Below are 24483 nucleotides of genomic sequence, written 5' to 3'. Positions count from 1 at the left end.
CAGAATAGGAAAGAAGAAGGGTTCTTACTTTTTATTTGCTGAAATAGAATTTTAAACTATTGGTTGCTCTATAGGATAATAAATCTCACTTTGCCTAGTGGGATGTCCTTCTGAATACAGGCATGCCCCAATTCAAAAGGCCTCTAACAAAGAAGATTATTTTTACAACATCTTTTTTTCTTGTTGCTCACCTAGCTCCCTTTTCCTTCTGGCCTTTTCCATAGTTGCAAATATTTTTTTAGCAGCATCTGCACTGGGAGGATGGTAGAGGGGGCTGGAGAAACAATGACCTTTTCCTTTCTGGTTGCCATACATGTCTGCAGTAAACAATGCAATAGAGCTTGCTCTGGGGAAGAAAGGGGTTCTAGTCTAGCTAATCCTACTGTAGCTGTGTGTGCTACAACGGGCAAGGCAAACAGCAGCTACCTCCTGAATCCCTTATTGAACATGTTTGAACAGCAAAACAAGGAGAAAAGGGAAGAGTCAATAAGCCCTTTCAGCAGCTATATCCAGCATGTTAAAAAGCACAGATCTATAAGTTTGGTCATCCACTTGGTAAAACAAAAAGTCATCCCAGCATTTTGGAAGAAGCTTTCAAGCAGTCTCTGGTGGTTCTAATTTTTGTTTGTTTGATTACTTATTCAAGGCTTACCTGGCCTAATTGTTGCATTTTACATGTCCATAGCATTAAGGCTGAATAAAAGATCTTTTGAAAGATGTTGGACTGCTCTCTCTCTCTCTCTCTCTCTCTCTCTCTCACTCTTTGTGATGGTACAGGACTTTACCCCTCTTCTTTCTATGTTCTACATCTGGTACTAAATTTTCAGTTAAAGAGGTAATGCCCAGGAACACATCCACTTTGTTAACTGAAATATGCCTATATATTTATTTGAAGGATAGAGGACTACTATCTCATGGTGTCATAATAGAAAAACACAAAAGACTTTCGATTTATATATTCAGTGCAAACGGTTTATGCATTTAAATATTTCTATTAAACCCTCTATGATAAGATACACTTGGGGCCATGTAGCATTAAAATAAATCTAAACAATGTAAAACAATGAACAATAGTTGCAATAGTCTTAAAATATATTAAACATAAAATATTAAAACAATTTAAAAACCATGTGCATGTACAACTGTGGGCAAAACCTTTGGACCCCGAAATGTTTTTTTTTTAAAAGTGATTCTATCATTGGCACTGGTGCCAATTAGCCTCTGAGAGGAAGGCATCCTACAAGTGGGGTTCCACAGGCAAAAGGGCCCTTCTCCACATCTACACAGGGTATTGCTCCCACTAGTGGAACACAGAGGATACCTCCTCCAGCAGACCTCTGTCATGCATATATGGACAAAGATGCTCAAATACTGAGGTCCCAAGACATTTAGGGTTTTACATCTCATCACCAATACCTTGAATTTAGGCCAGAAATGTATTGATGGCCTGTGCAATCTTTTTAAAAAATCATGTTATATGATTTCTATACAATGTTCTGGCGAACTATCTTGCTGCTTCATTTTGCACTAAATGCAGCATATGAGGCATCTTCAAAGACAGACCCATACAGAGCAAACTGCAGTAGTCTAAATGGTTCATGCTTACCAGTGCATGAACCACTGTGATTAGATTATCACTGTCCGGGAAATACTGTGGCTGGTGGATCTATCAAAGCTGGCCTCAGGAACTGAGTCATGGAGTCCACTTGAGCCTTCACTGATGGAGACAGGTCTAGGAATACTCCCAAGCTAAACACCTGCTCCCTCGGGGGGGGGGGGGGGGAGTACCCTGCCCTACAGCCTGAAAAGAGGTGGAATAACTATGAGGAGAAACAGAGGACAGCAGTCATACTCTATAAGAAGCGAGTGAAAAAGCTAAAAGTTTAAACAGCCTTAACATGGATTTTTTAAACACATAGTTGTTACTCTGGATCTTCTGGAAGATCTGAAGTCCTCCATTTCCATGTTTCAGTGGCTGTCTGCATGAACATTCTGTGAAGCCACCTGGCATATCTGCCACATCTGTGAGTCTGACCTCAGAAGTGGGTGATCTGTGCCAAGTCAGTTCTAGACACAAATCAGTCCTAGGCTTAGGCCAGGATGTTCCTGGTTCAAGTCCGGACATTCCTGGCACAGCAATCACAAGATGGGTACTCTTCCTGTCTCCTACATCCAAGGCCCTAAAGTTGCCTTACCTTCTCTGAGTCAGAAAGAAAGGTCTTCATTTCTATTTCGTGATGTTCTGACAGAAGTGGCTGTGTTACATCTTTGGTGTCAGATTGTTGAAGTCGTGCAGGAGAAACAGTGCTTAATGACATAGAGGCATCAGGGTGGCTGGGGAAGAAATATGGAGGGAAAGAAAGAAGAGAGTGGAAAGGAAAAGGGAGTTATTACCTAGGCTTTTAGACAAGAATGCACCCAGTAAATAATTAAAATGAATAAATAAATTATCTGAGATCCTCTATTGTTGAGACATTGTGTAAGGTTCTACAGACACGACATAATGTCTCCTGTCTCCTCTCCTTGTAAAATCATTTTTATGTTGCCTACTCTGAGATAGGTGACTCACCCACTTCAATTTTCACTAGTCTCACCTATGGAGTATATCTGACCTAAGATAGATTAGGGCTGAATTCTTGTGGTCCTTCTTGCCTGCATGCCCACCCCTTTAGCTTGAAAAAGAAAGGGTTTGCATGTCAGGGGTTGGATTAGAAGATGGTCCTTGTGGTCCCGTATAACTCTATAAATTCATAAAGAAGCTTTCAGGGAAAATACCAAACTGTCAGCTCAGGCTATGGCATGAGTACCTGTGTTGAAGTAGGAGGGTTCTTAACACCATTTCTCGGTCCTCTGGTTTGAGCTGCCCTTCGTAGATCATTTGGTCAAGTACCTGATTGGCGATCCCAGCTAGACTCCTCTCGGGCAAGTCTAGAAGTATAGTTCCTAGAGATGCAGAAAAAGGAAACATCAAGTAACATCTGACAGTTCAGAAGAGATACTGTATATACTCATGTATAATTTTAGTCAAAAAATTGACCCCAAAAACATGTGTCGACCTATCCACACTACTGCTCCCAAAACATCTGCCTCTGGGCAGAAACAGGCTGTGGCATTCACCTGTGTTCATATAAAACACTGGATTTCAGTAGAAGAGATGGTGTGAGTGGGGTGAGGCTCAGTGGGAGGACAAAAGAGATTTTAAAAAGTTTTAAATTTTATTTATTTTTTTAAATTATTCTTTTAAACTTTTCTTTTAAAACATCACATCTTACCTAAATTTCACTTTAATCACACAAAACTATGTACATATAAATACATTTAGGCTGTGCATATTATAATGTAATTTAAAGGTATAATTTAAATTTTGCTGGTTCTTTATGTTGTAACTATTGCCATTGCATTCAGTGATAAATGGGAATTACAATTTATGAGTAATATTAGTACAAAAAACATTACTAAGGATATTGCATATTGTGGTATGGGTGAAGTCCAAGGGCAGGTGACACCATGAGTTACCACACCAGGTGATGCCAACCCTAGTGGCACCACTAATCCTATGTAATCCTGGGATTTGTAGTCTACAAAGGCACTAAAGGGGGTGCGGACTGCACTATATGACACCCTAAGGCGGAGTGACACCACTATTCACCAAACATCAACCTTTTGGCAGAAACAGGTTGTGGCATTTGCCTGCTTCCCTTTAAAATGCTTTAAGAGATAGTGGGAGTGGAATGAAGCTCAGTGGGAAGAGAAAGGAGAGGCCCCAGAATTTTTTAAAATTTAAATTTCAAAATTTCAAAATTAATTTTAAAAGAAAATTGAAATTTTAATTTTTAAAAATTATTTAATTTTTTTTAAAAAATCACATTTTAACCAACTCTTCACTGTGTATATGTAAATACATTTAGGTTGTGTATATGATATTATAATTTGAGGGTATACCAGTAGTTTTAATTTTGCTAGTTGTTTATGTCACAACTCTTAGCATTACATTCAGTGGTGTATGGGAATTGTGATTTATGAGTAACATTAGTGCATAAAACATTATGAAGGTGTGGTGTGAAATGGGAGGAGGTCAATGGAGGGGGTGACACCATGAATTACAGCACTGGGTGATGCCAACCCTAGTGATGCCACTGACCTAGAGACCAGGGTTCGATTACCAGCTCAATCATGAAACCCATTAGTCATGTGCTCTCAGCCTAAGGGGAAAGCCATGGCAAACCTCCTTTGAACAAATCTTGCCAAGAAACCCACATGGTAGGTTTGCCTTAGGATTGCCATAACTTGGAAACAACTTGAAGGCACTCAACACACACACACACACAGACCACAGGTTCTTCCTCACCTTTGGTGAAAGCTCTGCGCACCTCCAGAAGGCTTTGGAAAGTCAGGTATGAGAGGTGAGGTCTACCCCAATGTCCCAGCTCCTCAAAGTCCTCTTCTAGCTTGATCCAGTGAGAAGCCTCAAGCCAGCGAAGCTCATTGTTATGGTCCATGATCAGTTCATGAAGTTCCACGTATGCCTGGAGGAGATGTGGCGAAGAATTATTATTATAATGCAAAAGGATCTTGCAGTAGTAGCATAAATTCTCATAGTCTACATTGCCATCTTCCTCTGCTGCAGGAAACTTTGTGTCTTTACAAATGGTAGAATGGGAAGGAACTGATCAGGCAAAGTTTTGCCTAGCATGAAAATACCTTGGTGGGAAGCTTGTACAGGTACACCTCAGGTAACCTAGTACAGTTGGCCCTCCTTATCCATGGATTTTTTATTCACCGATTCAAACATCCATGGCTTGAAACTATTCAAATAAAATATAAATTCCAAATAGCAAACCTTGATTTTCTCTTTTATATAAGGGACACCATTTTGCTATGCCCTTGCATTTAATGGGACTTGGGTATCCATGGATTTTGTTATCCATGAGGGGTCCTGGAAACAAACCCCAGCAGATAGCAAGAACCCACTGTAGATGTATTCCTGAGCTGTACTTTAACAGAAAATTTGGTACCAGGGGCAAGAATAACATGGAAAGAACAGGGATAAAATGACAAATCGCAGGATTTTGAGTCGAAGGCTTTCATGGCATCCATAGTTTTTTGTGGGGTTTGCGGGCTATGTGGCCATGTTCTAGAAGAGTTTTTTCCTGACGTTTCACCAGCATGTGTGGCTGGCATCTTCAGAGAAATCCCAGGATTCTTTATGATGGAGCCATGGCAGTTAAAGTGACGTTGAACTACATTACTTCTACAAGCACCAGAGTCTGTATGCAGTTGTTATGGTGAGAAGACCCATCACTTTGGCTGCATCAGCACTGCAGAAATAACCCAGTTTGACACCACTTTAACTGCCATATCTCAATGTTATGGAATCCAGGGAACTGTAGAATTGTGAGACATTTAGCCTTCTCTGTCAGAGATATCTGGTGCCCCACCAACTACAACTCCCGGGACTTCACAGCATTGAACCATGGCAGTTAAAGTGGCGTCAAAGTGGATTATTTCTGCAGTGTGGATGAAGCCGATTCCTCCAAAATACCTGGAGACCTTGCCATGCGATAACAGCAAACATTACTTCTTTTTGTTTGAGACAGTACTGTGTATGCGGATAAGTACTCAGGGTCAAACTACACATGAGATAGTTCTATAATGCTTCCATCCACATAGTAAAAGACTAATTTAAATGCCGTGGTATTTGTGGATAAGGTCACGGTGTGTGTGTGTTTAATTTAACTCTGTTTCTTTGATCAAAGTTGCTACTGATAATATGGATTAACTCACTGAGGGGAAGTGTGGTATAGAGGTTGGAGTCTTGATTCTATGACTCTAGAAGACCGGGTTTCAAATCCCTGTTCAGCCATGGAAACCCACCAAGCAACCTTAGGGAAGTCACATTCTCTCTCTCTCTCAAAGGAATGTAGCAGAAAAATCCCTCTGAAGAGATCTTGTCAACAAAACCCCATGGTAGGTTTGTCTTTGGGTCACCATTAAGTCAAAACTGATTTGAAGGCTCACAACATCAATAATTAGTCATCTTCCCCTTGTATGAATTATTGTTAGCATATTTTGATATGGATGTTTCTCCTAAACAGATTGTTCTAAGTTCTAGAAAAATTTGGTACAATGTGTTGATCTGGGAAATCCAGTGTAGGAGAAGGTTTAGTGTCTTTACCATAGTCATCCAAGTTAAAAATGATCTCCCAAAGGAACGTAATTCCAGAGTACTCATTCAGGTTTTTAATAGAACTTTGGTTTTAAATACATATTTAGGGCCTCAATAGACCGGCATAAAAAGCCAGCCTTGGGGTGGAGTGGCGGGTGTGGTGTCTGCATGCCAGCCACCTGGACGCCGCCCACATGTCACCCACATGCTGCCCACCTGACCAGACGACAGGCAGCATCACACCATGCCTTTGGCACAGTGTTTACATGCACTGTGCCAAAGAAGCAGCAAAAAGCCACTGCTGCCATGGCTACAGGGCCCTTTCTGTGGTGCAAAAAAGAGCTGCTTTTTGAATCTCCTTTTTGCACCATGGAAATGCCAGATTGGGGCCATGGCATGTAGTTGCCATGGTCTCAATCTGGCAAAAAAAGAGGCAGCTGCAGGCAGCTGTCTGTTCAGCCCCTTAGTGAAGTGAACCAGCGTGATATTTCTTACTATGTTTAGTTAGTTTATGTTTATTTAAAGATCTGTAACTGCCTTTTCATAATAAGTTTTCTAAATTGCCTTGAAACTCAATTTGGGTGGGTGTTTATAAGTAAATGTTAGATGAAATGAATAAATTAAGTATCACGTGCAAAAATAATAATCACATACACATGGTGACCGCAACCATATAAAGAGGCAATTGTTTGAAATCTTCATCAACATGGTCACCTAAGTGCATTGCGCTCTTCACATTTTTGGGCCCTTCTAGCAAGAAATGTTTGGTTGATGTTTCTTGGTTCTGGTTGCAATATTTTCCCATTCTAACTTACAAAACAGAGAGTAGTACATGTTCCAAAGCCAGTTACCAGAATGAAACTGGAGAGGGTTTCTGTACCTTTAATGACTGCATAGAAAAGATAATTTAAGCAAGTGTTGCTTGTTAGCTGCTTTATTGACATGTAATACCTGCTGAAGGTCCCTCTTCCACACCAACATTAAATATATAGGAGCCCTTTCCAATCTGGAAACCCTAGCAGTGATGTCTAGTGGTTTGGGGCAAACCAAGTTCAAATTCCCACTCAGCGATAGTAACCCACTGGGTGACCTTTGGCAAGTCACACTTTCAGTCTCAGGGGAAGGCAATGGCAAACCTTCTCTGAATATATCTTACTGTTAAAATGTAATGATAGGGTCACTATAAGTCAGATTTGACTTGAACGCACATGACAACAATAAATGCACATTCCACAAGAATGCTCTCAGTCAAACCCAGACCTCTGCAGGGTTTAGAAACATACCTCATGGGATGCTCTGTGGAAAATGATTGGTCGCTGGGTAGCCTTTGTACCCCCTTGCTCTTCCCCAGCTGAGGAGCCACCTGTCCCAAAAGAAAAGAAGTTTTATTTATCAACTATTTTAGAGTTTGTTTTTTTCACCATTTCCTCTAAGGAGTTCAGGGTGACATGCGTGGGGCCATCCCATTATATATTCCCAAACATTCCTGCAAGGTAAATTAGGGTGAAAATTGACATTTTAATTGAAAATTACACCATGAGCTTTGTGTCTATCTCTCTTCTGTTTGGGTTCAGGACACTTTATCCAATAGACTAGATGGTTTCAAAGGTTAATTGGCGCATACTGTACATGTCTAGGTTTTGATTCCATTCCTTGTGACCTAGGGGTATCAGTAATATTATGGAAGGTTTCTTAAGGTACAGTTGGCCCTCCACATTCTCTGGGATTAAGGGGGAAGGACACTCATGAATGTGGTAAAACCATAAATAAAAAAACCACTCATTTTTTAACTTAAGAGAACAACTCTGCAGGAATCTCTAGGTCCTCCAGCACAACTCTATGGACAACCTCTGCCAGAAGTTGGGCATAGAATTGCACTGTAGGACCTACAAATGCCTAGATAAGTGTTCTCTCGAGGAATATCTAGGTCCTTCTGCACAAGTCTATGGTCAGCTTCTGGCAGAAGTTGTCCATAGAGTTGCACTGGAGGATCTAGAGATTCTTAGAGATAACATATGAACCAAATCTATGAATAATCAAATCTGCAAAAGTCAAAACCGCAAATGTGGACGGCTGAATGTAAAGTATACCTCTCTGATGGTTTAAAGTACATTTGTACCCTCCAACATCATTCACAGAATATATCACCCATATTAAAAGAGTTTAATCTCCATATTTCTAAAGGAGATAGATGTTGTATATTTGAACAGGAGAGAGATAAAAGAACAGATAGTTGCCAATACAATCCTAAAAGCAATTTCCTAGGGCAGAATTCTAATGGCATATGCTAATTTGGAGATATATTATTGTTTTTCTTCCCCAGACCTTTGAGACAACACTCTAAGGCAGACCGCCTAGTGTAATGTCCTCCACATGTGCTACTTAATGTAAACAGTGATTAATCTAAAATAAAAATGGAAGCTTCCAATCTCCTAATGGGTGCATTGCAGCAGTGGGAAGGCCCAAGTTTCACTACACTTTGCCACAGTGCTGAACCATGGTTTGGAGTTATGTCTAAAGGTATGGAGCCTAATGTATGAGGTTGCCCTTAGACTCCATTTCTGTTATCTGTAAGATAGGATCCATAGTGGTCTGTCTGAGAGAGATGTTGTGAAAAGGAATATGAACTTTATAGCATTTTGTACATTTAAACTGGGCTTCAGTAGAAAAAGGATGAATTTCCTTTAGCCAATGTTATACAATTGTTTGGGGTGTGTATGTGTGCATTGCAGAGACAATAATAAAAGTAATATTGCTGGGCAAAAAACTGGTGTGTTGTAACCCCAAGCGCCAGCATTTCATAAATGAAAACAGGGTTGTTCTTCTGTAATTATATCATACCTTTCTAACACCAAGGATTGTTGTGAGGTTCTCTCATACAGAGCCACTGTAGTTCTCTGAAACCTCTTCTTTCTACATGTTTTATTTATGTATTCTGTAACAGCACATCTTACATTATCTTTGGAGAGGGCATTGTTAATTTTCTCTGTCTGTCTGTCTTGTCTATCTGCGTAATAAAATCCTCTGAGCAGATCACAAAACAAATCTAGTGCTAAAATATAGTATATAAAACTACAGCTATGATTATTCAAAATAAAACACAATTAAAACACAGATTATGTACTGAGAAGTCAGTAGGCAGACTCGACAACATACATTATTGAAAAGGAATGAGTGGACTAAAAGCTCTTCACTTAGTGCTGGAAAGACTCTAGAGATGGTGTCATGCAAACCTCTTGAGGAAGGTTGTTCCATTTGGGATGCCACTACCAAGAAGGCAATGCTCTTGATATTTACCCACCTCACTTCATTTGATAGAGGAAGTCAGAGTAAAGCTTCTCAGGAAGATCTTAAAGCATGGGTTGGGTACCTCATTCCTTAGGTCCAAATCTGTCCCCCTTAGGGTTTCTCCCCAGACCTTTGGGACTCCCTAGACGGCTAAACCATCTTTGCTGTCACACTATAGTTGAGTGATTTTCTATAGTTTTGAATAGGGGTTTTCTCATTCTAAAAGTTGAAACACCTGTCCAAAGACTCAAACAATTGCAGTAGGAGCTTTAATTTAGTCTCTCCCTTTTGCCTCTGGCCCTGTCTACCCCTGGAATGCAGTCCACAATAATTTTTCTGAAACAGAACTTGGCCCTCAGGCTGAGATAAGTTCCCCACCCTTGTTTTAAGATTTGGGTAAGTCAGCCCAACAATATTTCAGATGAACTGGAGTTAATACATTTATAGTAGCAGGTTTGTTTGTTTTTAATCTAGCAACCCAAGAGCAAGCAATGAATACAATAGGGTTTTGTATCTATAGCTTGTGTGGTATTAGTAGTTGGATGGTCAGCCAAGGATTTGGTGGACCCATGTTTGAATCTCCACTCAGCTATGAAGGTCTGGAGGTGATCTTTGGCCAGCTAGAGCATCACAAGGGAATGGGGAAGGATAGGGAAGAAAAAACCATATTTACCATGTGTAGCTCCTTGGAGGAAGAGTGGGATATTAATGTGTAAAAAAAATTAGCCTGGCAACCCTAGACCTAAGCTAGGTAAATAGTGGCAGGGGTGAGCAAATGGGGAAGAAAGTGCGGAAGCAAGTAGGGGAAAAGAGTTCAGCACCTCTCATTTCTTTTTGATTTGAAATAGCTCCCATTTTTACTTTATCTTTTTCCAATAGCTAATTGGTGGTAATCTATGTCTGAAGACACACAATCTCTTGTATCATATTCAATTCCACCCATAGTTGGGACCTTCTATCCATCAAATACCCTGAGGGTCAGCTCACAAGAGCCAGGTGACAATGTGCTGTCATTGAAGAACAAGTGCATCACTGAAATTTTCATGTGGATAAGTAGAGATAAAGAACTACCGAAATTGCTAGTCAAACCACTCTGATACATGAAAAAGGAAATGAAACTAGACTTGAACCCTATAATAAACATCAACAGTCCTTCTGATTTGTGAATATGACACTCTAAATACCATTTACTTACCACTTAGATCCTGGGGTTGAGTCAAATACATTGATCCAATTCTCTGAAGTGAAATTATATTGGATTTTAAGTCTCTCATTCCCACCAAAGCATTCTAAGAAGCTCATGTTGGCTTTGAGTCGGTATATGCCACCCACAATATATGTCTGATCCCATTTTATGCTTTATGTAAAAGATTTTCCTTACTTCACACTTCTTTGCTATGACACTATTAATTGTCACTGCAATATTCCTGGGAGATTTGTGATACAATTTCCCAGTTGCATTTACGACAACAAGGATCTGAAGTAAGAATTCCAACTCTGATGTACAATCCTGGACTTCATTTCTGCTAAGATTCCCACCATCAAACACATTATATTATTATTTTATTCATTCCATTTATCAGTTTCCCAGTGACAATCATTATCATTATCTGAGCAATCTATAAAGTAACACAAACTAAAAATGACAATTGTCCTAAAACAAGAACCAGCAAAGCAGCAAACATAACAACAACAGAGCCAAAACAACAACAAAAGTGTTCTTGAGAAAACAAAGTGCATTTCCTTCATCATTGAATAATAATGTAAAGAGTCCATAAACTGAAGAAATGGCTTCCAAAGCAGAAACTGACATTTGTCAACATGGTTCCGTGCATCTGTTTTTAAAAAAGGAAATGAAGCACTGGAATAGCTTTCTCTGTGTTGCAGAGTTTAGCGACTTTCAGCTAATCCACATCCATGACCATAGATTATTGCACACATATTTCATTGCATATCTATTTCCTTTAAAATAAAATGAAAAGATCATCTCTTGGCTGTGGCACTGAGCATACAGCTCAGCATGATCATGCCTTGCCCCACCAACCTCAGCTTACCTGCCCTGTATACAAGTAGCGTCCGCAGTCTGACATCCAAAGAAAAATAGTTTATGGAGTTTTTGACTCTCTAAGTCAATCCCCCCCCTTTTGCAACAGGACAGGACACCCTGGCCCCACCCTCAGGTTCCTGTCACAAGTGGTTTTTGTGTTCATAGTAAATTCAAAACCACTCTAACTTTGCTGACAGTAAATACAAGAGCCTTTTGCTGCTATCAAGGTGAGGGGATCAGCCTCCAGGCGTTAAAAGACATTGCCTAGGTAGGAATGGCTCATTACCAAGCCATAATTCACAGTTCAAATTTAACTGTTAAGAGCAGGTTTGTTCACCATCAGGCTGATTTATTCAACATCAGGCTAAGTACCATCTTGGGTAGTGCTACAGCTAATATATAGAGACTCTGATACGCTTCATTTTCTAGTGCTAAAGTGGGGTAGAATTGCAGAAGACATTAGGGTGATATAAGATAAACTAAGGGCCTGAACAGACAGGCCAAAATAAAGCTGCTTTGGGTCACTTTGGAGGTATGTTGTTTAAATGATGCATGCGCAGCGTCTGGCCTCTTAAAATCCGTGTGTCATTTAAACAGCATACCTCCAAAGTTGGATGAAGATGCCAGCCAAAGAAGATGCCAGCCACAGATGCTGGCGAAACGTCAGGAAGAAACTCTTCTAGAACATGGCCACATAGCCCGAAAAAACCACACACAAAAAATTCAGCACAGGGTCTCCATGTTCTTGGATTTTCCCATGATGGAGAAACAAGTTTCTGACATATATAATAATGTACTAAACTCATGTCTTGTAACAGAAATTTCCACACTTCACACAGCAGGTAGTTAAACTGAGGAATTCTGTGCCACAAGTTGAACTGATATAGTTATAAAGGGACTGTACGTTTGGAGGTTAGGACCGTCAGTGGCTACTAGTCAGAATGGCTTCTATGTATCACTTCCACTATCAGAGGTAGAGTGGTTCTGTATATCATTTGCTGAGAATGTGAGAAGGAGGTTGTGGGTTCACTGATGTTCCATTGGTTTGGCCACTAAGGAAAAAAGAATGTCGCACTGGATAGGCTATTTGTCTGATCCAACAAGGCTCTTCTTATGTTATTCATTTTGGGCTGCACTGTATGGACACACACATTTGTAGCTAGTATACAAAATTCATTGCCCTTAGAATCACTTGCTTTGTATATATCTTCTATGGATCCTAATGAAACTGTTTAAATCAATGTGGAACAGCCAAAACAAACTTAGATATAGCATAATTTCATTTGAGTGTTTTTATCTTTATCTTTTATAAATTATTTAACGTATTTTTATTTTTAACTATTTAACCTTTCTTTTATAAATATTTAATATATAGCAATATTTTAAACATTTAATATTTATTTTAAACATTTTATACATTATATATATATATATATATATATATATATATATATGTATTTTTTATCATCTAAATTCTATTAAAATATAATAGAATAAAATGTAATTTTAGAAAATATAAAAAAGAAGTGCCTGCTGTTCAGTATGAATGCACTTGCTGCTTACTATGTTTGCAGTGCCTTTGGATTCAGTGCTAGAAGTCAGGAACAGGTTTAACCCTTTCTGTGTAACTGATAAAATACTACCTCCATGTTGTTCCATAAATAAGGATGCACCTGCACTCACATACTCATGTAAGGATGATTTTAATTCTGTTTAGTGCACGGAGGGAGATTATAATCCTTTCTTACCAAAACTGTGATCTCAAAGACACTTTTACAAAGCAGTTAACCTCTGTCCAAAGTCCTGATTTCAATGTCTGCCTAGCTACTGCTTCTTTCTCTGGTGAAACAGGCTAAATCAGTCAAAAGCAGGAAATATAATGCAAATTTCCCTCCCAGACAGGCGACAGAATCCAAATCCTCTTTGGACAGATCTCAAATGACCTCCATTTGTTTGAATGTTTCTTTAAAGGACCAAATCCTGCTATCAACCAAGATGTCAATATATGCACTTTATACACTTTCACCAGCATCCAAAGCAGCGGGTTCTGACCAGTTTTTAACCGAAACAGTTCAGACTCAAGAGGCTTCTTGTCTTCACTTCAAACAAAAGCTTTATTTATTATCAATAGTGAAGCATTCAAGGAAAGGCAGAAAGCAGATGCCCTTGTGGGTGACTGATTGCTGATAAGCGAGCAAAGCCAACAGAGCTGGAGGTAAGATGGCTGTTGTCAGGTATCAGGCAGCTGCAACAAGATGCAGGATACTGCACTGTGGCTGCATCCGCACTTCAGAAATAATCTGGTTTGACACCACTTTAACCGCCATGGCAGAAATTTCTAAGTCCCTCACCAAACTATATGTCCCAGGATCCATCGGATGGAGCAGTGGAAGTGCTATAATTATGTACTGTGGGTATACCATGCTGTATGTTTTTATATACATACATACACACACATTTGGACCTTGGAGTGAGAGGGAAATAGATTTTGGAAGTTACTGTCAATTTAGAGTAGAAAAATGTTCAGAGAGCATGGGCTGGAGCATGCAGTCAGAAAAAAGCAGCTCAAGACTGCTTTTTCCAAAAGCATGTCGAAACCCTGCTGTCCACACGGCCTGTTCCCCAAGTGGGTTGAATACTTTCGGGCAGACCACATAGCGCTGCATCGAGCCACACCTCTGGGTAAGTTTTTTTGTTACCTCCCCACCATACATGTCAATTATCACAGAAACACACCACCTGTGAGCTCCAATACCCCCCACATATACCATCCCATTGCATGGCTGCCTCTTTGATCAGCCACACAGTTACATGTGCGATGCTCTGCTCATACAGGGCATGGGTGTGCAAGTGATACATTGCCAAAGCAAGATCATGGAAGTCACCTCTACATGCACCTTTCACCCCCTGCACCCTATGCCCCCTTGCTGGACTGTCTGGTTTGTGTATGTTGTAATTACATCCATTGGAGTTGTACTTTCATATAATTTTTTGCTTTGCTCCAGATCCACACTGGTGCTGAGCTGTTCATATGCAGACACAAAGATGCATATTTTTGAGCTAAGCTGGAGTATCCCAGCTTCTTTTTGCTACGGTTTTAACCCTAGAAGGTGGCTTTGTTTTGGAGATATGCATCATATAAATGGTCCCACCTTCAAAGTGGCTGGCAGCCGCTTTATTTTGACCCTCTGTTTCACCCCAATGTTAAAGAACCTTCCTGCCCTATCCTCAATGCTTCTTAAAAAACAACAACAACTAAACACAAAATCCATCAGCCTTTCTTACTTGTTATATATACTCTGCTTCTAAACCTTACAGCTACCAAGACAGATAGGACAATGCTTGTGCTCATCCCTTCCAATAATTCACCCAGGCCACAGAATTCTTGAAGCTTCTTGGTGAAGGTACTCTTAAAGCATCCTCTTTTCAATTCTTCATTAAGATTATTTTTTCTTGAAACAGCTAAGAATTTCACACAGCCTCATCATATTCACTTGTAAAGAAGCTATCATAATCATTCTGAGCACTTATACAACACTTAAAAGTCTTCTAAGCCTCTCATATACTCTACCTAGCTATAACTCTCACCGTGATCAAGGCTGTAAAATAGGCCAGTAGGTCAGATTGATGATGTGGACCTGAAAGGTCTGATCATATAACACCTGTTCTGGCTCAGTTTACACATTTCTGGGCCTAATTCAAGATGCTGGTGTTAACCTATAAAGCTTTATATAGCTTAGTACCACAATATTTCATTGGTTGCATCCCTTTCATAAACCCTGAGATCAGCATTTGTCACCTCTTTCCAGTTACTTCCTCCAAAAGAGGCTGAGAGGATAGTGACAAAGGAGAGGGACTACTTGGTTGTAGTCCTACATTTATGGAATGCTTTTCTCAGCAAAGCTCATCTAGCCTTGGCATTATCACCCTTTCAATGCTACACTATGAAACTTCTCTAATCTCAAGCACTTGGAAGTATGTGGTTAGGGCCCCAGCTCAGTGATCAAACACATTTTTCATGTCAAAGCTCCCAGGTTCAATCTTCAGATAGAGGTAAGGAAAAAAAATCTTACCTGAAACTTTGGAGAGATGCTGTCAGTCTGTGCTAGTAATACTAGGCTACATGCACCAAGGGCAGTTTCCTGTGTTCCTGTTTTTAAATAATGGCATTATGTCCATTGATTACCCCTATAATTTGTTATTCCCAGGGGAGCTGCCATTTTATTCAAAATAAATACTGTGCATTTTTTGTTTTTGTTTTTTGCATTGGAGTATCTTAACTGTAGTAAAACTCCTTCAGTATTCATAAGAGAAAGGCTCCTAAGAAATTACTATCCTCCATCCCACTGCAGATATAGAGACTGTGACCAAGAGTGGCTCATCTAAATCCACCTATAGGCTGGTTACATAGCAGAAGTAAGATTTAAATCAGGATATCCCTGGAGTGCTTCCAGGTAAAGTGTTTATTGAGGAACTGCACTACCCCATTCATAGAATATTATTGTGGAGAGGAAGTTCCAGATATTGTCATCTCAAACTCATATCTTTCCTGTGTTTCCCTATAATTTTTTCTGACTTTTTTCTTATCTTCCCCATCCCCAATCCATTACAGTATAGGAAAAGAACAACAACAATGGAGTAGCTGCATAATTCCTTCTGATTGTTAGCATTAGAAGACTTGGTTAGGAAGCACCCAGGTTTGTAGCTGATCTGGCTCTTAGCCACTATGCTTTAGCACTCCTGTGCTAAAGATGCCACTATGTGCACTCACTTGGTCCACTGTCCTCACGCCTCTGATAGTGTCCTGCCTTCCCTGGGGACACCCTCTCCATCCTTCTCTTACTCAGGTTATATGATCTCCGGTGATCAGGCCAGGAGGAACGACTGAAAGATATATACATCACACAGAGATGCTGGCAAGTGTTGACTTGGTGAACAAAAAGTATAGAAATGAGAAGGGAAGAGGACAGTATGGGTATCTGTATTCTTAACCTGGGTTTATTTTGTTAAGAGTTAGAAACCAACCTGAAATATCTGGTGGGGACTGCGGGGACAGAGGTTTTGTTTCTATGCAATTCTGGCTTATTGAGGACCAGGCAGCATGATGGAATAGTTGCCTGACTGCTCCCATTACAAGTGAATTAGCCACAGCTGGGGAGTTACTTTTTGGACTACAACTCCCAAGCCAAAATGACCAATGGCCATATATTTTGGGGCATCCTGGGAATTGCAATCCTCAAATATAACTTTTTTAAGAAGTGGAAGCTTTTGGTTTGCTAATGCAAACCTGGAATTCTATGGCCACAAGCCAGAGAAATCCCATGATTTCTTATTGGTTTATTTCTCTGGCTTGCTAGGGAAAAGACAAGCCAGAGAGGTCAGCTGAGATGTCATGATAAGCAAACCATGGACCGAAAGTTTCTGGTTTGTTTAGTTGCTCCTGCCTGCAATGAGAGCAACCAGGCAATATGCACTGGCATGCTGCCTCATCCCCCAATCCTGCAAAAATTCACCTTGTTGTCACATATGAATGAGCCCATAGGGTAGGCAAGAAGAGACTATGGGACAGAGGCAGGCAAACTTTCATGAAGTCACCACAGAGCTGATTATGTGACCCATAAATTGTTGGTTGCTTTCCTACAAGACCTCACCGTGGCTAGGTTGGAATGAGCTTCCATCCAACTCTAATCTGTGACTTAATTGTTTCATATGTGCCCTTGGAGAAGGGACAAAGAACTGCATGGGTGGCAATGGAGCATAGCTTTTTGACCAGCTGAAATCTGCCAGGCCATCTCTGGAATATGAGTTGCCTTCAGTGCTTGCCAGCACATTTTGTGTGTTTCCACCATAGCTTTAAGGGTTAGAGAGACTTATTTGTAGACTCAGTCCCCCACCCCTATCCTGTGCCACTGGGGGGCTCCAATGTTGGTGGTGTGATGGTTCTGATCCAAACTTTATTCCAAACTTTGAAGGAGCAATCCAAAATGCTGAACCCTATCTTCTAAAAAGGTCCAGTACCATGGATAGCTCTTTCAAATTTCTTACTAAAACCCAGAGCAGATCATTTCCAGGATCAGTAACTGGCCTAATACCTTCTTCCTAAAGGACAGCTATAGAAATCACCTGATGAGCATCGGCAGAAATATATCATATTCGCCTGAAAAAAGGAAGCTCACCTAGACCTTTTGTTTACTGCATTTAATTCTCGACAAAAAGTCTGATCTTCTTTTTGTATGTCCTTCACAGGTTCCTTTGCTATTGTACCCTTTATTTCCTTCTCCCCTTTTCCCTTCTTGGAAGACTATGGTCCAAAACAGACAGGCCAAAATAAAGCTGCTTCAGGTCACTTTGGAGGTATGCTGTTTAAACGACACACACATCTTAAGAGGATGGAAGCTGCGCCAAACTGTGCTCCAGTCCTTAGGACTGCAGCATGGTTTTGGTGCAGCTTCCAGACTCTTATGATGCATACATCATTTAAACAGCATACCTCCAAAGTGACCCAAAGCAGCTTTATTTTGACCTGTCTGTTTGTACCCTATATCTTCTTTGTTTAACTTCTTCCTCTACAGGAAAATAGCCCTTCATGGAAAGTTTTTCCTGAACCAATATAAAATCACGTCTGATTCTCTCCTAAACGGTCAAGGATCCAAGACCTGGGACCTAGGACTCTACAGCCCAAGTGTTACTGGTCTAAACTTGTATACCCTACCTGGAATCTGCAGGTCCACAAAGCTCTAAGGGTCTTATTTTGGGTGCAGAAGGGTACAGACCAGTGCATCATCAGCCTCTGGATTGACCAACCCTGATGTGAATACTATGAGCCTGCTGCAGGTCAAGCTACAACTCTAGCATCTGTCTTAAGGGACTCACATCTGGTGAACATGGATTCCAGGTCTGGATTTCAGTAGAGCATCCTTTCCCCAACCTATTGTTCTTAAGGTACGTTGTAATGTAGGTCCCACTACCCATAGGCCATGTGTATCCAACACCAGGTTGGGCAACGTGGGAAAGAGACTGATCCTAAGACTTATTACTGAAATTTTTTTTTGTCTCTGTATCCCATCCCTGTCTTGTCCAACCAATGCCAGATGCAGTCAGCTCCTTGGACACAATCCACATTAACCTCATGTAGCACATGCCAACTCAAGAGTTCCTGTTCACTGAAAATATGTCCTGAGACTCCAATTTATAATCAAGTTTTGCTATGTTGCCCCTCAATAGCACTTAATAAGGAACAATGGAAGGGGTGCATGATCAGTTCGGAAGATTAACCCAGATGTCCTCCCCGGAGATTTCAGCTTTACATTCTGAATCCCCTAACCAAAGAAACAGCCTCCATTTTGAGAAGCAGCAACTCACCGGAGGAGAGTTCGGGACCAAGGTCTAACACTTCTCTGGGCAAAGGATACGGCTCTGTTCCACCACCCAGATTGGCCTCCGCCTCCTACATAAAATGGGCTGAATTGTGAGCCTGCTATGCACACACATGCATACATATATTCAAAAAGCTCCAAAGTGAACCACTGTACAAAATGCTCAGCTTCTTCCAGGGCCTGCTCTACCATGGGGCAAAATGAAGAAGGCACCTCAGAAACCAAATAACAAGTGTTGTTAAAAGGCAAATCGTTTGCTATTTAATTTGTTATTGTTGCATATCATGTGGCCATCCAGATGTTGTTGAATTGCATCTGACAGGATTCCTTACCATTGTCTATGTTGGGTAAGGCTGCTGGGAGCCACAATTCAACAACATCTGGAGGGCTACACAATTACCACCCCGCTTGTGTATTTTTAATGCCGGGCATGTGGGTGAGAAGGAGTCCTGTGGAATTTTCTTCCTCATGTGCCAGAATAACAGGCTGGCCTTGGGTACGGTGCACCAGGTGGATTAGAAGAGGAGAGTTGCCATTTGTTTCTCTGCTTCAGGCAACAATATTTGCCCAGTGGGCCCTGATTCACTTTCCCACTTGCCTCTTCCCTAAAGAAGAATTGCTGGATGGGTGGAAAAGGTAGAATAGCCAGATAGGCTCTTAATCTAACATCCACTCTTGTCTTAAGATGACAGGATGGGGAGCAAGGAAGTAACATGATGGTGATTTTAAAAAAGAAAAAAAATCCCTAGCAACCTCTGGGGCTGTCAGGATCACTTTGCTTGCTTGTGACATGTTATATTATGTTAATACTGGACGATGGGACAATTAGTTATGAGTTAACTGTCAAAACTGTTGCCCACATTCCTTTGGTGGTTAATAAGCAGATGGGAAAGGAGGAGAGGCTGTGCTGGAAATCTTTAGGTCAGTCTCATGAGAATTAATGGTGGGGGATTGGGTTGGAAGGAGGGGTGACCATGGGAAAGAGGGGAAATGAAAGTTTTTTGTTTTATGGGCAAATGGTGTGACATCCTGCTCAAAATTTGAAGTACTGTATGCTATAATTGCACTGTGTTCATGCATCTACAAGAAATATTTTTTTGGAGGGGTTGTTTCTGAATAAAGCTTTCTGGTTCACCACTGAAGCCTGAATTTCTGAACTGAAGTGATCCTATACGTGGTTGTTCACTTCATCTCTGCCCAGCACAATGGAGCATAAATATAGTGGCCAAAGAATTGTAAGTACAAGCCCTGGCGAGAACTCTCAGCAAACTTCCCCTTTTAAACACACAGCAACTGGAGATACTTCTGTTGATATATAAAAACACACACATTAGTATGGTGTTTTAGAAGACACTTGTTTTGTGCAGTGACTCACACCATCCAGTCAGTGTGCTTTCATTGTTTACATTGAGATTGCACCACACGCACCACACACTTCCACAAGGTGATAATTGGTAATACAAGAGGCACAGATGATCTTGAGTGAAAACAAAGATCCCTGACTGTACTGTAAGATGAGGGCCAGGGAGAAGGACCTGGAAACCCCCAGGTGTTGATGGACTAAAGCTCCCATCAGTCTGTGCTCAGAGATGGTGGGAGATGTACTCTAGCAACACATGGAGGGTTGCGTGTTTCCCACTTAAGACATCAGAGAGAGAGAGAGAGAGAGAGAGAGAGATGGAAAACAGAAAAGGGTATGAATGAAAGTAGGATGTGAGACAGTGTGTAAGAGCCAAAAGACTGGCTAAGTAATATAACAGACAAAAATGCATTGGATTTCATATATTCTTTTTTCTTTTACATCAGACTGTAGATAAGTAACATTTTCTAAACAGCTGCTGTGGAATGCACTGTAGCATTTGCCTTGCTAAGGAATATCAAGCTCCATAGCAGCTCCACCTCCCATGGAACACAAATGCAAACAGATGCATACAGCAATGATTTATGATATGCAAAGGAATACCGGGAGACAGAAACCTGGATCATTTGTGCCCCAGTAACTCCCCAGTTACAAAGTCAACCTTGGGGCTCTTCAGATCTCTCCTTCCCTCCATGAACAGTGGTATCATCCCCCTATTATGTGCCACCTCGGTTGCTCCAAGACAGCTGAGGAATTTTTACTCCTATCTCTCCCAGTTCCTGTGGGAATATAAGCAATAAAGGCTCTGACAGAAGTCATTGTGGCAGCACCCAAGTCTGGTCCTACTATTAGGCAATGTAACTTCCTACTACCATGTAATTCTTTCCACAGAGATTCATCTGTACAGAAAACTATCCACCATAGAACAGTTGCAGCACCAGATGCTAGTGGGCACAAATTCCACTAAAACCGGTGGGAGGACTGACGTTAGTGATTTATTTTTTAAAATTTATTTTTGTTGCTAAGACTTTAATATATAGAATATTGATAAGCTTTTCTTTACTGGTAGCTTCCTTGGCTGAATTTAGGAGGCTCTCCTTATGTATGTGTATTTCAAACTGGAGTCAACTTACTGTGCCAGTTAATCTTCCTTAGCCTGTTATACCTCAAAGCGTTGTTGTAATGATAAAAGTAAGGAGGAGAGCCAAGTACCCCACTTTGAGCTCATTGCAGGAAGGGTAGACTATAATAGAGGTAAATAATAAAAGGGGCTTTCCCTCTCCAAAGAGGTTAGTTTGTTGCAGCATAAAAAAGAAAAAAGGAGCCAGGAAAGGAATCTAGTAGCACCTTTAAGATTGATATATTTTACAATATACTGTATATGCAAAAAACACTCAGGGGCAAAACAGACAGCCTCAAAAGTCCGGTCCTTTGAGCATTGGATCAGGGCTGTGGTAACTCAATGCCACTGTTTTTCCAGCCCAAAAATAAGTGGCAATATGCCTCTCCTTTTGGCAGCAGAAAAAAGGTACCCATTCCACCATGGTGGTGGCTTTTCAGCATTTCTGCAGTGCAGCGCATGCAAACTTCATGCTGCAGAAACCCCATGATGCCACCCGCTGTGTGGTCAGCAGGGCGACATGACACCAGCTTGGGGGCAGTATCAGGGTATGCACTGTGTGTGTATGCCATGTCCCCATAGCACCTGAAGCTGGTGTTTTTTGCTGGTCTGTTTTGGTCCTTAGTCTTAATGGTGCTGCTAGTTTCCTTTCACCTCGTTTTCTCTTTTTAATAAATCAAATGAATTCATAGTCACCTTCATTTTGGTAAGCCTGAAAGTAAATCTCAAGGATGTGTGTGCACCCATTGTCAGAGTGTACTTCATTTTGTCTCCACCACCCTTTCAATTTTTTTTATATGTATATCACCCAATAGCTAAAGTTTTGTGCCATGCCTAATCAGGCTTATATCAAGATTGATCCATAACAAGTATGATCACTTCCTGCTTACAACCTGAAACATTCTGGGGAGACGGTTCAGCAAAGGACTTGCAACGTGTTGGAGTGTGAATTCTCATTGCATGTTTGACCCACAAAAGAAAAGACTCCCTTTTCTTTTCTTTTCTTTTCCCCAATGGATTTGGACTACTCACTGTTTTCAGTTGCAAGTGACATGTTGGAGCTTTTCAGTACAGAGTCATCATATGCTTCAGCATCCAGTTTCTTTTGAATACCAGCTTCGTAGTCCTCCTTTGGGAAAGAAAAGAAATAGTTTTAATCATCTCATAAAAACAGATATTGAGAGAACCAATGCACTTTTGTGCTGGAGTAATAGCTGCAATCTGTTATGCTTTTCTAAAATTCAAGGCTCTAGTCCTTATTTTGAAGGTTTGCTCTCAATATATGCACAGAAAGACAATGGTTTGAGGGTTGTTGTTTTTAACCCCACCTCACTCTGAGTTGCCATTGACTTCCAGTCTGACTCTTGCTGTATTGTCCTTCTTCCTTCAGCCTGGAGGTAACATGCCCTGGTTAACTGGATCTGTTGGAAATGCAAAAGAAAATCAAACATGTTAGGAGGGTTAGGATCACGAACACATCAGTGTATCTCTTTGTTCTGAATGGGATCACTTTGGGGAGATGCTGATGTACCTTGGAGGCTTCATACAAGGAACAAGTTGGCTTGACTTTGTGGAAGACCAGAAAAATGATTCCCCTGTCTGTAGCAATCATTACAAGGCCTTACTTTATATATTATTTTACATTATATATGCATGGCATCTGTGGCTGTAGAATCCAATCTGGGTTGTAGTCCAAATTTTAAAAGAAATATCCAAAGTGTTGAACCAATTGCTGGATATGATTCAGGACCATGGATAGCTCCTTCAAGTGCCTTTAAAGTGGGTTCACTATCCCATAGGTATGGAAACCACAAGCTGCAGGTACCATGACTAATAGCAAACCTCTGAACCCTCTCTTTGGTTGTTCCCATGTTAGCCCTTTTGCGTGGAATTCCTATCCTTTGTTCATTCATATTTTATGGAGCATCCCAACAACAACATTGTCAGATGGCTGCATTCTAATTTTTTTCCATGTTGGCCTCCCATAATTTTTTTCAGCCTGATTTGTTGGGGCAGTTTTGTGGTAATACAAATTTGTGCATTGCCTATGTAACACAGATAGGCAAAGTCCTACAGGGGCTTTTAATGGCCATAAATTAAATGCTTTGCCATAAATCAAATGCTTTCTTTTTTGTTCTTCCCACATTTTTGCTTCCTGATAGAACTGGTGTAGGATGTCCCTCACATTGACATTTATTGGTAAAACAACCACTCCTTCTGCCCCTTTAGCAATCCTTGGGGATTAAGGATAAATGACGTGCTGATTGTCCCTTTAGTAGCCTTTATTAATTGCTCCAATATCGGTTTCTTTTCCAGGAATGGTGAGTGGATTAGAAGGATTTGATGATAATAGGGGAAAAAGTAATTAAAGTAATTATCATTAGCAAACAGTACTACTTAATTATGAGAATGAACTGGAACAATAATGAGAGGAAATAAGTAATGAAAGTCTTCCCCCTAAAAATAACAGAAACTGACACTATTAGAGAAATCTATTCCGAAAGGGTAATCCATAAACTATTTTTTTTTATTAAATCCCTATCTGTGGAAGTAGTACTTATAAGAATAAAAAATCATGTTGTTGGGAAGTTTTGCTAAATGGGACCTCCTCATGAATAAATATTATAGGAGGATCTTAGCTATGGGAAAACGCATTGCTGGATGCTTCATTAGGTGTTCATGTGGATCCTGTTTTTTTAATGCTGCTTTTTACATCCAGCTATGAATAGGTGCATGCACACATATGGATCTCAGACAAGAACAAAAGAACTACAAAGATAGATTGAAAGGAGAAATGGCAGGATTGGAATTTATCCACAGACTATAGTCCATCAGCAATGGGTTGAACAAAGATAATGGTTTCCTGGCACACTACACACATTTCAACACTGTCTAACCCTCATCCTCATGGGGGCGCCCTTGACCTGTTCACTGCATCACTCTCTGTTTCCCGCACTCATCTATTCTCCTCGCCTACAGACTAGTTTCCACTGCCTTTGTTCACCAACAACCATTGGTAAAACTTCATTTTCATACACAAAGAATTTTGAATTTGAATTGACATTCTCACACACCAATGACACAGATAGGTCTGTCCCTGGCTTTCCACTCCACCAAATGCATCCG

At 40.6% G+C, this 24483-nt stretch overlaps 1 protein-coding gene across 4 annotated transcripts in view; it reads right to left on the bottom strand.

Annotated features, from left to right (window-relative positions):
- SLC4A1 (solute carrier family 4 member 1 (Diego blood group)) overlaps window positions 1–24483 on the bottom strand; it is a 52395-nt gene that overhangs the window by 22613 nt on the left and 5299 nt on the right. Inside the window, exons 2-9 of one of the 4 annotated variants that reach the window (XM_089531953.1) lie at window positions 22686–22778; window positions 22390–22486; window positions 18864–18948; window positions 16273–16385; window positions 7450–7529; window positions 4349–4526; window positions 2808–2943; window positions 2196–2334 (exon numbers count right to left, since the gene is read on the bottom strand). In XM_089531953.1, the coding sequence (XP_089388079.1) occupies window positions 2196–2334; window positions 2808–2943; window positions 4349–4526; window positions 7450–7529; window positions 16273–16385; window positions 18864–18948; window positions 22390–22486; window positions 22686–22703 (846 nt within the window). In that variant the 5' untranslated portion in view covers window positions 22704–22778. Of the gene's footprint in view, window positions 1–2195; window positions 2335–2807; window positions 2944–4348; window positions 4527–7449; window positions 7530–16272; window positions 16386–18863; window positions 18956–22389; window positions 22487–22685; window positions 22779–24483 lie in introns of those variants that run through there. The other 3 variants (XM_089531951.1, XM_089531952.1, XM_089531950.1) reach the window with 3 other exon arrangements.

Source organism: Sceloporus occidentalis, unplaced genomic scaffold, assembly GCF_023333645.1.
Source record: "Sceloporus occidentalis isolate IW3139 unplaced genomic scaffold, rSceOcc1.0.p SCAF_7, whole genome shotgun sequence".
Lineage (NCBI taxonomy): Eukaryota > Metazoa > Chordata > Lepidosauria > Squamata > Phrynosomatidae > Sceloporus > Sceloporus occidentalis.
The sequence above is the reverse complement of the archived record's forward strand: the minus strand, read 5'-3'. Positions and strand labels throughout refer to the sequence as shown.